General features: G+C 37.4%; 1 protein-coding gene across 1 annotated transcript in view; it reads right to left on the bottom strand.

Annotated features, from left to right (window-relative positions):
* Nucleotides 1-567: 567 nt before the first annotated feature.
* Nucleotides 568-17237, bottom strand: part of LOC114511103 (zinc finger protein 432-like) — a 43130-nt gene continuing 26460 nt past the window's right edge. Inside the window, 2 exon segments of the mRNA XM_028529758.2 lie at nt 568-1423; nt 1425-2123. Of these exon segments, the coding sequence (XP_028385559.2) occupies nt 1234-1423; nt 1425-2123 (889 nt within the window). The 3' untranslated portion in view covers nt 568-1233.

Below are 17237 nucleotides of genomic sequence, written 5' to 3'. Positions count from 1 at the left end.
GGTTGAGGTTGTGGTTATATGAATGTATATAAGGTAATAAAATTTAGAACTGCAAACATAAAAAAATACATGTAAAATCTAAAGAAACCCAAGTAAGATTAGGAGTTTTGTAACAGTATACTACCAAAGTCATTTTCCTGGATTCAATAAAATATGGTTTTATAAGATGTTTTTACTGGGAAATGTTGGGCAAAAGATACTAGGGAAGTCTCTGAATTATTTTGTAATTTAAAATCATCTTAAAGTAAACATTTCACAAAAATAACTTTAAAGGTGGCTTGTAAAATATTTGATCATACTTACAAACTCAGTTAAGCAAGTACAAATATGTGTTATAAATCTAAAATACTCAGTTTTCTCTTAAACTATTTCTGTATGATAAGTTTACAATTAAGTTTAGAGGCAAAGAAGAATAAGAGCTAATCATATAGTGTGAGGTGGTCATGGAACACTTCTGTATTGCATATAACAAAAAAAATTAATCAGGAATAAGAAAAGAGATGACTTTTTAAAACTATGGGATTACTGACAAGGCAACTACAAAGGAGGCTCCAATTATCACCTGAAAATGCAAATCAGGTGAATTATCTGATGTAAAATAAAGTTAGACTTATTTAAAAAAGCACTCAAACAGTATCACTTCTCACAGAACTTCTTTCCTTCGTGACTTCTCCAATATTTGAATAAAGGTGCTCCAAATTCAGCATTTTCATAAAGTTTTAACTTCTGTATTTCCTAACAATAATATAGAATTTATCCATAAAATCCTGTAAAATATATATTGTCCTCTTAATGTTTTTATCCAATGTGAACTCTGACTCTAATCAAGGTCTTCTGGCTGGGTAAAGGCTTTTGCATGGTTACCCTATTCCTTTGGGTTTTTGTTTGTTTGTTTGCTTGTGTTTTCATATTTCTATGAACAATGAACTCACTGATGATCTATGACAATCCCTGTTAATGAAGTCTATTGTCCCACTGAAGACTTTTTTAATCTCTGCATTCACAGAATTCATCTCAGTATCCATTTTTCAGACATATATTGGAGCTAGACAGTTTTGCTGAGAATTATAATGAAGGTGGAAAGGCATTTTCACATTGCATGTATCAGAGTGTTTCCACCATATTTTCACTGACAGAAGATGTTATGTAAGGATCACTAAACACACTACCACAGTCAGTATATTCACAAGGTTTATATCATGGGCAAATTCCATAATTTCCTTAGGACATACATCAGACAACAGGCAGTACTGTGTTTGCACTCTGATCTGCTGGAAACACTGATGTTAATGAGGTCTTGGTTGCCACAGAAGGCATTTCCACAAAGATTGCATTAATAGGGGTTTTATTCTGCATGAATTCACTTGTAAGTAATGAGCTGTGACTCTCCATTAAAGGAATTTCCAACTTGACCGAATCTACTCATTTCTCTTGTGTGCATTTTCTTATGTTTAAGAAGGTTTGACACTTGGGAGAAGGCTTTCTCACAAATGCTGCATCCATAGGGTTTCTCTCCTGTATGAGTTCTTTGATGAACATTGAGCCCTGACCTTCTGGTAAAGGCTTTCCCACATTCCTTGCACTCATAAGGTTTTTCTCCTGTGTGACTTCGCTGATGAATAATGAGAGTGTGCTTTGTGGTGAAACCATTTCCACATTCATCACATACATACGATTTCCCTTCTGTATGAATTCGCTGATGTATAGTGAGCTTGCGCTTCACGGTGAAGCCTTTTCCACACTCACTACATATATAAGATTTTTCCCCTGCATGAGATCGCTGATGAACGATGAGATTACCCTTCACAGCGAAGCATTTTCCACATTCATCACATAAATAGGGTTTCTCTCCAGTGTGAGTTCGCTCATGTACAACAAGATAGCGTTTCATGGTGAAACCCTTCCCACACTCACTGCATATATAGGGTTTCTCCCCTGTATGAGTACGCTGATGCACAATGAGATTACTCTTCACGGTGAAGCCTTTCCCACATTCACTGCACACATAAGGTTTCTCTCCACTATGAGTTCGCTGATGTGCAATTAGGTAGCGCTTCACAGTGAAGCCTTTCCCACAGTCACTGCATACATAGTATTTCTCTCCTGAATGGGTTTGCTGATGTCTGGTGAGACTACCCTTCACATAAGAGTCCCTTCTGTATTCATTGGTTATATAAAGTTTGTCTTGTGATTGAGTTTTCTGATGTTTAGTGAGCATGACATTTCTGAAGGATTTCCCCCATGGATCACATCCATGGGTTTTCTCTTCTGTATGAATGCCCTCATGATAAATGAACCAAGGTTTTCTGATGCAGGCTTTCTCACTTTCAATGCTTGCTTGGGCCTTCTCTATTTTATGAGTCTTCTGATGCTTAACGACTCGGAATTCAGCGCTGGTGTGGTTTTCACTTTCAGGGATTTCAATTTCAGTGTACAATTGTTCATAATTACCATGTAAAAAGGATTTCTCATCTGCATTTACTTCATATCTTCTCTTCTGGTTAATTAGACTTAACCTTGATTTAAAAGCTTTCCTACATAATTTCAACATATGGTTTTGCATTATGGCCATATTTGTATTGCTCAGATGAACAGTATTCCTAAGTGCATTCCTTTCACTGCATTGTTGCATGCTCTTCTGAATCCTTTGGTTTTGAGAATGCTCTTGCAGGCGACTGTCAACTTTCTTGATTTCTAGAAAAAAAGGAAAAACAAATTCCTTCATGAGAATGTCTTAGAATAAAAGTGCTTAAAAGATGATGTAGCGGGAGCTGGCTCTTTATTGTCAACCATACCATTCCATAAAGATGTAAGGTGAAAGACAATCAGATCACAGAAGAGACAATGAGTATATTTATAGGAAACACCCACAAGAAAAACAGTCCTCATCTGGGGAGATACATATGTGGAGGAGATATATGGCTATCCTCAGACATCTTTACAGCTGTGACTCCTTCTCTTAAGGACTAGAATATGATTTGCATGGCTATGGTCACTTCCTTGCTGGTTCTCACTCACCTGCACAGCTTATATTATAGATTTCATCCTCTATTATCTGTGGTTCTTCTCCATGTTCCAATTTGGACAGCGCATCCAGTTTGGTAGCGTGATACCCTATTCATGAGAAATGACAGAAGACCTAGATACAATGACTTGGGGTATAGTATGTCAAGATGGGAAAATATTACATTTTAGAGACAAAACAATTTCTTATATGCAAAGTAAAAGTTGTTTTTCAAGATAGAGGAGATTATACCTCTTAGTTTGAGGCCAGAAACAAGACTGAAAATATGACTCTTCAGATGACTACAGTGACTGTAAAGCTTTCAACAAGTGAGAGAATAAATAAAGTCCACTGACTGGGCTCCTCTAAGTGACACAGGGAGGTATCCTTACCCAGTGAAACCAGATTGTGATAGTTCTCCAACATTACGTCCCGATACAGGTCTTTCTGAGCAGCATCCAGGAGCTGCCACTCCTCCCAACTGAATTCCACAGCCACATCCTCCAATGTCAGCAATTCCTGTAATAACACAGTCCTGTTTAATAGGGAATATATGTGAGGAAAGTCATTCTAATTTTTACCACATAGCCTGCATCTATATATCTTTCTCAAATATATTTTGGTAGGATCAAAATTCTATCTTTCTACTTATATAATTTAGCACCCATTTCCAAATACTAAAAATAATCATATACAAATTACATCAGGACAAATAATTACCATGAAACTCTGCATCCAGAAATTACAAGACAAGTGTTTTTAGTAAGTGTAAAAAACAACAGAAATTATACAAGGTATGTCTAAAGCAAAAAAGACCATTAGAGCTGATTGGGAAGATTCGAGGAAAAAAAACCCTTACAATAAGCAAACATACACACATACATATATTAATGGACAGATGAACAGTATAATGTAGCTGAAGTGAACTGAAATATATAACTGAAGAAGTAACAGAAAATGTAGCAAAGAGAGAAGAGGAGAAAAACATAAGGAACAAGTTAATATATACAAATATAGCATCAAAAGATTTAATATATGCCCACTTATAGTTTCTGAAATAGAAAACAGTAATGGAAAAGCAACATTCAAAGATCTAACTGTGAAAAATTTCAGTAATAATCAAATACTCCTAACTTCAGATTTAGAAATCCTAACAAATTCCAAGAAGGATATCTATACCTAGACACATCAGACTGAAACTACAATATACCAAAGGAAAAAGGAAACTCTAAAAGTATACAGCCCTGATTGGTGTGGCTCAGTGGATTATTGAGTGCTGACTTGCAAACCAAACAGTTAATGGTTTGATTCCCAGTCAAGGCACATGCCTGGGTTGAGGGCCAGGTCACCAGCTGGGTGTCTGCAAGAGGCAACTGGTTAATGTACCTCTCGTACATCAGTGTTTCTCTCTCTTTCCCTCTCCCTTCCCATCTCTCTAAAAATAAATAAATAAAATATTTAAAAAAATAAAGTATCCAGAGACAAAGGGCAGATTACCTACACAGAAATAGAACACAGAAAAGAATAGAATATTATCTTCAAAGTTCTGATTTTTTATGCCAAAAAGGCAAGACATGAAGGCCATTTGGTATTAATACCTGTGACTCTCTTTGTGACCTGCCAGACAGCCTTATCTCTTCCAGCCACTACACGTGACAGTCCTTGAGTATTGCCAAATAAGGAAGCTCACCTACACTTCGGCATCCAAAGTTGTTATTGAGGCTTCATTGTTACAGGGTGCAGCCAAGAGGGGGGACCCCAAATGAGCATTTGAAACGGGGTCCAGAACTTAAGGTGTCCAGGAGATTTTAAGATGTCTTCACCCCCATTCCCCAGGTGTGGGCTAGGGGAAGGGACAAATGAGGCAGGGCCTTTGAGAGCTGTTTAGCATAGCAATAGCCTTGTAGCTAACCTATGGTGTGGTCATTTAACATATCTATACCCTTTGGCTGGTTGCTTAAATATGCTAAATAGCTATAACCAGGCTCAAGGCCAGGAGGGATGGAAAGGGATCTCCCCCAAAGATGGGACTGGGGGGCAGGTCCCCCGAGTTACAGCATCTGCGTGGGAGCTTGGAGATGATTGGCTCCAGAACTTGGGGCCACACCTGCCCAGACTCATGATGGCAGTCCAGTAAAGCTGGAAGGGTATGAGTTCTGGCATGTGAGGCCGAGTGTAGGAGGAGTCGGAAATGGAGCTGCAGAGGACTGGTGCAGGGATTTAAACCCAGAGGTGGCAGCTCTGAGGGGAACCATGCACAGCCCTGAGAGAAGGTGAACCATGCGCAGCCCTGAGAGACACAGAACCACGCGGCCTTGACAGAGTGGGGACTCTCCCTTCCCGTGGCTCTGGGAGAGAGGACCACGTGCCCTTGCCAGAGTGGGGACCCCCGCCCCCACAGCTTTAGAAGGGGGAACCACCACCTGGTTTTAGCAGAGATCCCAGTGACTCAGCTGAGGGTGCTGGGAACCCAGGAGGTCTCCCAGTCGAGATGGAGGACTAACTGGGAAGAACCAGAGGACTGCCTGAGCCATGGACTTCTATTTCCTTTCCTGAGATACGGCACTCTGGACTGGGCAAAGGGGGAAGGAAGGAAGGGCTGTGTCTGTTTGTGGGTGTTTTTATGGACTTTAGGATTTTTGATGAAGATATTAGGTCACTACTTTAAGTTTATATAGCATTAAATAAACATTTCCTTTCCTTTTCACGAATCTCTGGCATTGAGAGACGTCTTTCCTTGGGCGGCGGACATAACGGACCCGGGGCCTTCTTTCAATAATAGTATATCGTCCCAGGCCCCACCTTGTTTGTTCTGTAACATCATTACATATGTGTGATTTATTGAATCATTGACCATGTGGCTGGACTCAATCTCCAGGTCCTTCCCCTTTCTGGAGTTCAGACTGATATCAAATGGCTCACAGTTACAACCTTCTAATCACATGGCTGGCTTCTGGCATGAATACCCTTCATCTTGAGTCACCTGTACAGCACAAACTATAAAGTGTAATGCCAATGGCCCAGAATGAATAACTCCTATTCCATAGGTAATTCCAAGGATTTAGAGGTAACTTCCCAAAAATCAGAGACAAAAGTCAGTCAAATTCCTTGTTATACACTAAGTTATTCATGCCCCTGTATAGTCCCTTACATTTGAGCATGGTCTAGCCTAGTAAATTGTTTCTAAAGCAAAGAATACAGCAAAAGTGACAGGACGCCACTTTTACAATTAGGCTATAAGTACATCCATCTTGCTACAAGAATCCATTCTTTGGTGACTTTGATGAAACAAGGTAGCACGTTGGTTTACATAAGCAGACAAGGAGAAAATGAGGATCTCATTTGACTAGCCCTTCTGAAAGTAAATTCTGCCAACAATCAAATAAATAAAATACAAATTCATCCTTCCCCACTTGAGTCTTCAGATCAAACTCCATTCTGGCTTACAGCCTCCTAAGAGACTAAAAACAAAGTGTACAACAGTGATATGATTAAAAAAAAATAAAGTTGATCTTTGTCCCTGGTTTCTGGAGCACATCAGGGTAGGTTCTAAATGCTTAGAATCCCCAGAGTAATAAGTAGTTTTTATATGCTAATGAGATGACTCACGGGGACACAGGTTCCTTAGCTTCTGGAAGAGGACTGGTTGCCAGAGGAACAAGACATTGATTAAAGGGTTGGAACATTCAGCCCCACCCACAAAACCAACATTGAGGATAGAGGAGCTGAATACAGAATTCAAACCTAATGGCCAATGATTTTATTAATCATACTCAACAAATGAAACCTCTGTAAAACCTCCAGAACTATAGGTTTGGTAACCTGGCTCTCTGCATCTCTTTCATTTCACTGTTTGAGTTGTAACCTTTATAATAAACCTATTGTAAATGTAACTAAAATGCTTTCCTGAATTCTGTGAGTTGTTCTAGCAAATTACCAAACCCGAGGAAGGGCTTGTAGAAACCCCTGATTTATAATAGGTCAGTTGGAAGTACAGGAGGCCCAAGAATTGTAAATGACATCTGAAATTGGGGGCATTTTTGTAAGTATGAGCCCTTAAATTTGTGTAATTTGATGAACTGCTTCATATCAGAGAGCTGGAGAAGTAGTATTAGAAAAGACCCCACTTATTTGGAGTCAGGAAGAACCAAAACTTTCTCATTTGGTGTCAGAAGTATTTTGGGCAAAAACAACTCAAATCAGCTAAACCATGGCAGTATTAAGTGACCCACAGAAAGTCTGAGATAAAGAACATGTTTGAAGTTGGTAAGTTTTAGAGTAATTTGTTAGGCACCTCTCTGGTAGAAACTTCTGTTTTCCTTTTCATACACACAGAACAGTCCTGTGACCAGATGTGTGGGTTTTCCACACCAAGAAATTCTGGCACAAACTGCTTAGAGTTATTGCAGATGCCACAGGCTTGGTTCCACAAGACTGCCCACACTTCAGACACCAGTCATTAAGTAGTGGGCCTCCAGGTAACCCACTGTCTGAGTTGACTACAAATTGGAGGTTCCCATAACCTTTTCTTTAGGTTCAATCATTTGCTAGCACGGCTCACAGAACTCAGAGATATTGTTACAGGGGGCAGCCATTGAGGAGAGAACCACGCAGCTTTAGCAGAGTGAAGACTCCCGCAGCCCTGCAAGAGAGAATCACCATGTGGCTTTAGCAGAGAACCACCACCCGGCTTTGGCAGAGTGGCGATCCCCCACCCCTGCAACCATTGTGCAGGGGGAGAAGCACGCAGTTTTGGCTGAGTGGGGACTCCCGTGGCCCTGGGAGAGAGGACCACGTGCCCTTGCCAGAGTGGGGACCCCCCCCCCACAGCTTTAGAAGGGGGAACCACCACCTGGTTTTAGCAGAGATCCCAGTGACTCAGCTGAGGGTGCCGGGAACCCAGGGAGGTCTCCCAGTCGAGATGGAGGACTAACTGGGAAGAACCAGAGGACTGCCTGAGCCATGGACTTCTATTTCCTTTCCTGAGATACAGTACTCTGGACTAGGCAAAGGGAGAAGGAAGGACTGTGTCTGTTTGTGGGTGTTTTAAGGGACTTTAGGATTTTTGATGAAGACATTAGGTCACTACTTTAAGTTTGTATAGCATTAAATAAACATTTCCTTTTCACAAATCTCTGGCATTGAGAGACGTCTTTCCTCTGGCGGCGGACATAATGGACCTGGGGGCTTCTTTCAATAATAGTATATCGTCCCAGGCCCCCCCCTTGTTTGTTCTGTAACAATATTAGATGCAAAATGACAGCTAATGTGACCCATAGAATCAACCACACCACACATTATGTTTCAATATGTATAACCTGTAGGAACAATATTTTCTTGATCTAACTTTGCCCTGATTTCGAATTTAGAGTGTAAGTTAATTTTTCCAAGAACCCAAATATCACAATTTATACTTTTTTTTAGCTGAACTAACTTTTTTTCAGGACACCAAAAACCTGTACAAAAGCAAAGGAAAGATAAAACAAACAAAAATTACCTGGGCTTCCATCATTTTCTTCTGTGCTCAGGGAATATTGAGTAAAATGAATTCTCTGACTTTTGTCTCTCCTGCATCTGCCATGAAGTTCTTAGAGGCAGAAATCAAGGTGTCCAGTTAAAGTTGTCCCCAGAAATGACGATACCCAAGTTGAAGAACCTCCCCTTTCTTCCCTCATTCCTTCACTTGGTGTTTCTTGCTCCTGGGGAGCCAGGACCTGTGGGCTGAGGAACAAACTGACTTTGAGTGGACATTCCCTCTGGATACAGATGTTGTCACTATTACTATATAATTACCTTAAATAAAGGACCCCAATATTTCTAACAGTTTTTGTAAATTTAGTGCCCCAGAGGCTGGTTTTACCCTTTAGAACAATGTCCATAGTTAGACACATGTCAGTTTGGCAGTTTCTTACAAAGTTAAACATACTCTTATATGATCCAACAACCACATCCCTTGGTATTTACCAAAATGAGTTGAAAATTCATGTCTAAACATAAATCTGATCACAGACTTATTCTGTTATTTTGATCATAGATATTTATAGCAGCTTCCAACAAAAAAAATATTATTCAGCACTCAAAAGAAATGAGTTATCAAGCAATGGATATACAAAGGGAAACTTTCAAAGGTAAACTATTAAGTGTAAGAAGCCGATATCAAAAGGCTACAGACTATCTGATTATATGATTCCAGCTATATGACATTCTAGAAAATGCAAAACTAAGGAGACAGTAAAAAATTATCAGTGGTTGGCAAGAGTTGTAGGGAGGGGGAAGATGAATGGGCAGAACCTAGAAAATTTTTAGAGCAGTAAAACTATTCTGTGTGATACTAAAGAGTGGATACATATCATCATACACTTGTCAAAACCCATGGATTGTACAACACCAAGAGCTAATAAACCTAATGCAAACTAATGCACTTTAGGTGATAATGTGCCAACATGTTAACTGATTATAACAAATGCACCATTCTGGTGCAGGATGTTGACACTGGGGATAGTTGTGCATGTGGAGAAAAAGGGATCTTAACGTATTTCACACTCAATGTTACTGTGAAATTAAATCATTCTAAAATCTAGTCATATCTATAGCTACACACACATACTATTCTTGCAGGAAACAGACATAGGAGACATTTCTCATGACCTTCAGTTAGGCAAAGCATTCTTAGACCTATCACCTTTATTCTTTAGAATAAAGGAAGAAAACTGATAAATTGGACTAATATTAAATTTTGTACATCAAAAGACATTACCAAGCAAAAAAAAGGTGAGCTACAGATGAAAATATTTACAAGTCATAATCTGATAAAGAACTTCTATACAAAATATATAATTATGCAGCAGAAAGAAAGAAGGAGCTCCTACCCATTCCAACAGCATGGATGGAACTGGAGAGCATTATGCTAAGTAAAATAAGCCAAGGGGTGAAAGACAAATACCATATGATCTCACCTTTAACAGGAACCTAATCAACAAAACAAAGAAACAAGCAAAATATAACCAAAGACACTGAAATAGAGAACAGGCTGACAGTGTTCAGATGGGAGAGGGGAGGGAATTTTAGGGGGAAAGGGGAAGGGTTTACAGGAACAAGTATAAAGGACACATGGACAAATACTAGGGATGGGAGTAAAAGGTATAAAATTGTACTTGAACAATAATTAAAATAAAATTTAAAAAATAAATAAATAAATAACTTCAAAAATAATTTAAGAAAACAAACAGCCCATTTACGAACTGAGAAAAGACTTGAATAAACATTACACTAAAGAAGACAAATGAATGTCTATAAGCACATGAAAAAATGATTGACATTATTTGTTATTAGGAAAATTAAGATGATAAAGAATTTCTATTACATACCAACTGGAATTACTGTATCAACAAAACTAACAATTGCAACTGTTGATAAGAATGGGGAGAAACTGGAACTCTGATACAATGACAGTGAAAATATAAACTAGTACAGGTTCTTGGAAACTTTGCAAAACGTCACATATACACTTATCTTATGAACTAGCCATGCCACTCAAAGGAATTTAACAAACAGAAAGCAAACCATATCCAGTTTGTACTGGATGTACAAAGCAACATTATTCATAAGTCTGAAGCTGCAAACAATTCCAATAACTGAGATTTGAAAAACAAAACACACTGTATATATCCAGTGGATCATTTGGGAATAAAATTGAAGAGGAGAGTATATTCCCCAACCCATTTTATGAGCCCATTTACTTTTATTTTCTTTTTCAATTACAGTTGACACTAAGTATTCTTTTTACATTAGTTTCATGTGTACATCAAAGTGGTTAAACAATTATAAAATTTACAAAGTGATCCCCCAGAGGGCGAGAAACATGGATGTGAGAGAAAAACCTGCAACCCAGGCATGTGCCCTGACCAGGGATTGAAACTGTGATCCTTCAGTCTATGGGATGATGCTCCAACCAAATAAACCACACTGGTCATGGTGAATTCAACTATCCCCCCCTCAACCATACAGAAATATTATAAGGCCATTTAATTTTAAAAAATATAATATTGTTTATAATACCATCAAAAAATGAAACACAAAAAATATTATAAAAATGTAAAAGACCATATGAAAACTGTATCACCGAGAAATTTTAAAAGATTTTAGTAAATAAATAACTATACCTTGCTCATATCAGAACCTGGTTTTTCTGTAGAAATTGAAAGCATAATTTTTAAATTCAGAAATATAACAGGTGTAGAGTAGCCAAAACAACTGTGAAAAAGAATAAGGTCAGTAGGTTGACACTACCTAATGAGAATTTTTATTGAGCTACAGTAGTCAAGATAGGGAGTGTTTTATGTCAAGTTAGACAAATAAAATGAAAAGAATAGATTCCAAAATAAGACCCTCACATAATTTGTTAAGTGACATTATACAAAGGTTAAAGGCAATACAGTGGGCAGGAAAAAAAGCCTTTTCAGCAAATATTGCTGGAACAAGTATAAGCACATACACAAAAAAACCACCCTAAAACATACAAAAAACATACCTGAAACTAATAAAATATTGACTGTCAACTGTAACTGAAAAATTTAAAGAAAGAAAAAATAACCTGGACCCATACATTGTACTATATACGTAACTCAGAATAAATAATAAACCTAAATGAAAAACCTAAAAGAAACTCTAAAACTTCTAGAAGAAAAAAAAATAGAAGTCTGATCTTGTAGTTAGGCAAAGACTTCTTAGTTATGACACCAAAAGAATAACATGCTCATAAAAAATGCTCACACATTGGACTTCATAAAAACTAAATCCAATGTGAACACATTGTTAAGAGAACACATTGGATTTGTTAATCCACTGTTAACAAACACATTGTTAAGAGAACACTGAAAGGCAAGTTAAAGACTAAGTGAAAATCTTTGCAAAGCACATGACTAATAAAGGAAGGACTTATACCCAAACATATACAAAAATTCTCAACAATCAACAAAAATACACAATAGAAAATTGTAAAAGATTTAAATCATAACAAGCAGTATATGAATAGCAGATAATGGAGACAAAAAGATGTTCAACATCATTAGCCGTCATTAGGTAAATGTAAACTAAAAGCACAAGATATTGCTACACACCTATTAGAATGCCTAAAATTGAAAAGAATAAAAATACTAAGTATTGGCAAGGACATGGACACATGGAACAATTGTCGGGTCCTCCTGGGAATATAAAATATAACCAGCTAAAGAAATGGTTGAACAGTTTCTTAAAAAGTTAAGCCCTGGCTGGTGTGGCTCAGTGGATTGAGTGTTAGCCTGTGAACCAAAAGATCACAGGTTTGAGTCCCAGTCAGAGCACAAGCCTGGATTGTGGGCCAGGTCCCTGGCTGGGGGCATGTGAGAGGCAACCAATTGACATTTCTCTTGCACAGTGATGTTTCTCTCCTTTTCTTTCTCTTTCCTTTTGTCCTCTCTCTGAAAATAAACAAATAAAATCTTTAAAAAATGTTAAACATACACCTACCATGTGATTTATTAATTCAACTTCTAGGGATTTACCCAAGATAAGGAAAAATACATGTAAATATAGGCTTGAACATGAGTATTCACAGCTTTATTTGTAACAGTGAAAAGATGGAAATAACACAATTGCCCATCAATGGCTGAATTAATAAATGCTACAGAAAGAATCAATATTCATACAATGAAACACAAAGGAACAAAAGGAAACTACTGATACAAGGATGAATCTCAAAATATTAATGCCAAGTGAAACAAATCAGAATAAAAATGAATACATTTTTTATTCCATTAAATACAAAAAAAACTAATCTATAGCAATAAAAAATTGATATGTGGTTGCTTGGGGATGGATTAAAATATGACAGGGATGCTAAGCTGGTGAAGGAAAAAGACACATAAGTCCAGGAAGGACAGGGAGTCCCAATCAAGATGAATCAAAAGAGGTCCACACTAAGACACATAATTAAAATGGCAAAGGTTAAAGACAAAAAGGGAATCTTAAAAACAGCAAGAAAGAAAGAGTTACCAACAGGTGAGCTTCCATATGACTATCAGCTGATTTCTGAACAGAAACACTTCAGACCAGCAGGGAATGGCATGAAACATTCAACATGATGAACAGCAAGGACCTACAACCAAGACTACTCTATCCAGCAGGCCTATCATTGAAAATTGAAGGCAAAATAAAGAGCTTCCTGGGACAAGAGAAAGAAAGAAAAGCTAAAGGAGTTCACTATCACCAAACTGGTATTGCAAGAAATGTTAAAGGGCCTTCTTTAAGAAGATAGGAAAAAGAGCCCAGCCTGGATGGCCCTGGCTGGTATGGCTCAGTGGACTGAGTGCTGGCTTGTGAGCCAAAGCATTGCCAGTTCAATTGCTGGTTCAATTCCTGGTCAGGGCACATGCCTGGGTGCAGGCCAAGAACCCAGTTGGGGGTGTGTGAGAGGACATCACATATTGATGTTTCTCTCTCTCTCTTTCTCTCTCTCTCCCCCTCTCTTTCAAAAACAAAATAAAATCTTAAAAAAAAGAACATAAAAAAGAAATATATACATAGAGAAAGGAACATAAGCAATAAAATGGCAATAAATAAGTACCAATCAATAATAACTTTAAATATAAACAGATTAAATGCTCCAGTCAAAACACATATGGTAGTTGAATGGAGAAGAAAACATGATCCACATAAATGCTGGTTATAAGAGAACCACCTCAAAACAAAAGATATACACAGGCTGCAAGTGAAGAACTGGAAAAAAATATTCCATGAAAATGGAAACAAAAAATAAAAAGATGGGAGAGCAATATTTATATCAGACAAAATAGACTTCAAAAGTCCATAACAAGAGACAAAGAAGAACACAAAAGGGGGTCAATCCAACAAAAAGATCTAACTCTTGTAAATTTAAATGCACGCAACATAGAAGCACCTAAATATTTAAAGAAAATCTAGGTGGGCATTAAGGTAGAGATTGACAGCATTACACTTCACAGTAGGGGATTTTAACATCCCACTAACATCAGTGGACAGATCTTCCAGACAAAAAATCAACAAGGCAACATGACCTTAAATGACACACAGGATCGGATAGATTTTTTCTTTTGGACTGGGTGAATTTAATTGATACTTACAGAATACTTCATATCAGAACAGCAGAATACATTCTTTTCAAATGCATATAGAACATTCTCTAAGATAGACCACATGCTAGAACACAAAATAACTTGAACAATTAAAAAAATAAAATAAAACAAAAGGTAACTTTCCCTCTGAAGAGGTGAAAAAAGAAAAAAAAAACCACAAAGTAAGTCTTAATAAATTCAGGAAGACTGAAATTATATCAAGTATCCTCTCTGACCACAATGGTATGAAACTAGAAATCAATTACAATTAAAAAAAAACAACCCTGAAAAACACTTAAACACATGGAAGCTAAATAACATGTCATTAACCAATAAATGGGTCAACAATGAAATAAGGGGGGAAAAAGTTACTTGAAGTCAAATGATGAACACACAACAACCCAAAATCTATGGGATACAACAAAAGCAGTCCTGAGAAGGAAATTCACAACATTACAGGCCTATCTCAAGAAAAATCTCAAAACACTCTAACCCTACACCTAAAAGAACTAGAAAAAGAACAAACCCCAAAGTAAGTAGAAGGTAGGAAATAATAAAGATAAGAGTGGAAATTAATGGCATAGAGACAAAACAACAACAACAACAACAACAAACCCAAAAGATCATGAAACCAAGAGCTGGTTCTTTGAAAAGATAAAAAAGATTGACACACCTTTAACCAGACTCATCAAGAAAAAGACAGCACCCAAATAAATAAAATTAGAAATGAGAGAGGAGAAATAACAACTGACACCAAAGAAATACAAAGGCCTGTAAGAAAATATTATGAACAACTATATGCCAACAAATTGGACAACTGGGATGAAATGGCTAAATTCCTAGAAACATACAATCTTCCTAAACTGAATCAAGAACAATCAGAAAATCTGAATACAGCAATTACAATTAATAAAATCAAAGTAGTATTAAAAAATCTCCCAGGAATCAAAAGTCCTGGAGCAGATGGCTTCACAGGTGAATTTTACCAAACATTCGAAGAAGAATGTTATTATCCTCTCTTTCGCACACTATTCAAAATAATTCAAGAGGAGGGAAGACTTTCAAGATCATTTTATGAGGCCAGCATTATCTTAACTCCAACCAGATAAAAACACTACAAAGAAAGAAAATTATAGGCCAGTATCGCTGATGGACACAGATGCTAAAATCCTCAACAAAGTGTCAGCAAACCAGATCCAGCATTACATTAAAAAGATCATTAACCATGATCAAGTGGGATTTACTCTGGGATGCAAGGTTGGTACAATATTCCCAAATCAGTAAGTGATGTATAAACAAAGCGAATAAAACAAAACAAAATGAATAAAAATCACATGATCATATCAACAGATGCAGAAAAGGCATTTGATGAAAATCCAGTACCCATTTATGACTAAAACTATCAGCAAAGTGGGAATAAAGGGATCATACCCCAACATAATAAGGGACATATAAAACAAACCCACTGCCAACATCATACTCAATGAGCAAAAACTAAGAGTTCCCTATAAAAAATCATGGTATGGGCATAAGAACAGGCATATAGGTTAATGAAACAAAATAAAGAGTTCAGAAATAAACCCATGCATATATGGTCAACTAATATTGGACAAAGGAAGCAAGATCATACAATGGGGTAAAGGCACTGTATTCAATAAATGGTGTTGGAAAAACTGAACAGATACATGGAAAAAAAAAGACCCAAAACTAGACCACCGACTTACACCTACACAATAATAAACTCAAAATGGATCACAGGCTTAAATGTAAGTCACAAAACCACAAAAATCCTAGAAGAAAGCATAGGCAGTAAAATTTCAGACATTTTTTGTAGCAATATTTTTGCCAATATAACTCCCTGGGCAAGGGAGACAAAGGAAAAAACAAATGGGATGACGTCAAACTAAAAAGCTTTTTGCACAGCAAAAGAAACCACCAACAAAATGAAAAGGCAACCCACTGAATGGGAGAACATAAAGAGTATTCACCACTGATACGTCTGATGAGGAGTTAATTTCCAAAATATATAAACACTTGAACACCAAAACAAACAATCCAATTAAAAAATTGGCAAAGGACCTGAATAGATACTTCCCCAAAGAGGACATACAAATGGCCAATAGACATGAAAAAATGCTCAACATCACTAATCATCAGAGAGTTGCAAATTAAAATGACAATGAGGTATTACCTGACACCTGCCAGAATGACTACCATCAATAAACCAACAAAACAACAAATGCTGGCGAGGATGTGGAGAAAAGGGGACCCTAGTGCACTGTTAGTGGGAATACAGACTGGTATGGCCATTGTGGAAAACAATGTGGAGTTTCCTCAAACAATTAAAAATGGAACTGCCTTTTGACCCAGAGATCTCACTGCTGAGTATATATCCTAAGAATCCCAAAACACCAATCAAAAAGAGTACACGCACCCCTGTTCATAGCACCGTATTTACAATGGTTAATATCTGGAAACAGCCCATGCTCCCATAAGTAGATGAGTGAATAAAAAAGCTGTGATACACTTACACAGTGGAATATAATGCAGCTGTAAAAGGAAGAAACTCTTTGTGACAGCATGGATGTCCTGGATATTATTATGCTAAGCAAAATAAGCCAGTCAGAGAAAGATAAATACCATATGATCTTACTAATATGTGGAATATAATGAACAAAATCAACTGACAAACAAAAGAGAACTGAGGCATTGTGGATATGTGGAACAGATTGACAAATGCCGGGAAATAGGGGGGACTGGATAAAAGAAGATGAAGGGGTGAGCTAAAGAACATATATGTACAGCTCAGGGACACAGACAATGTGGTGAAGGCCAGAGGAAAGGAGGGCTGGGGCTGGGTGGAGGTGGCAAAGGGAGGAAAAATGGGGGACATTTGTTATAATTTCAACAATGGAAAATAAAAAAATAAAGATGACTATTCCATTTGGTTGCATTTCTTTTACCTGATACAGAACACCCAACAAACCTCTAGTACTGCCTGTCATTCACTGAAAATCTCAGCAATAATACCATGGAGTTGGGGCAGGATTTTGTGAATTTTTTTGACCTTTTGGAAAGCAGTTTAGTAATCATTAACAAGAGCC

The sequence above is a fragment of the Phyllostomus discolor genome, chromosome 12, assembly GCF_004126475.2.
Source record: "Phyllostomus discolor isolate MPI-MPIP mPhyDis1 chromosome 12, mPhyDis1.pri.v3, whole genome shotgun sequence".
NCBI classification, from domain to species: Eukaryota; Metazoa; Chordata; class Mammalia; order Chiroptera; family Phyllostomidae; genus Phyllostomus; species Phyllostomus discolor.
This window is presented reverse-complemented; position numbering and strand designations above follow the sequence as displayed.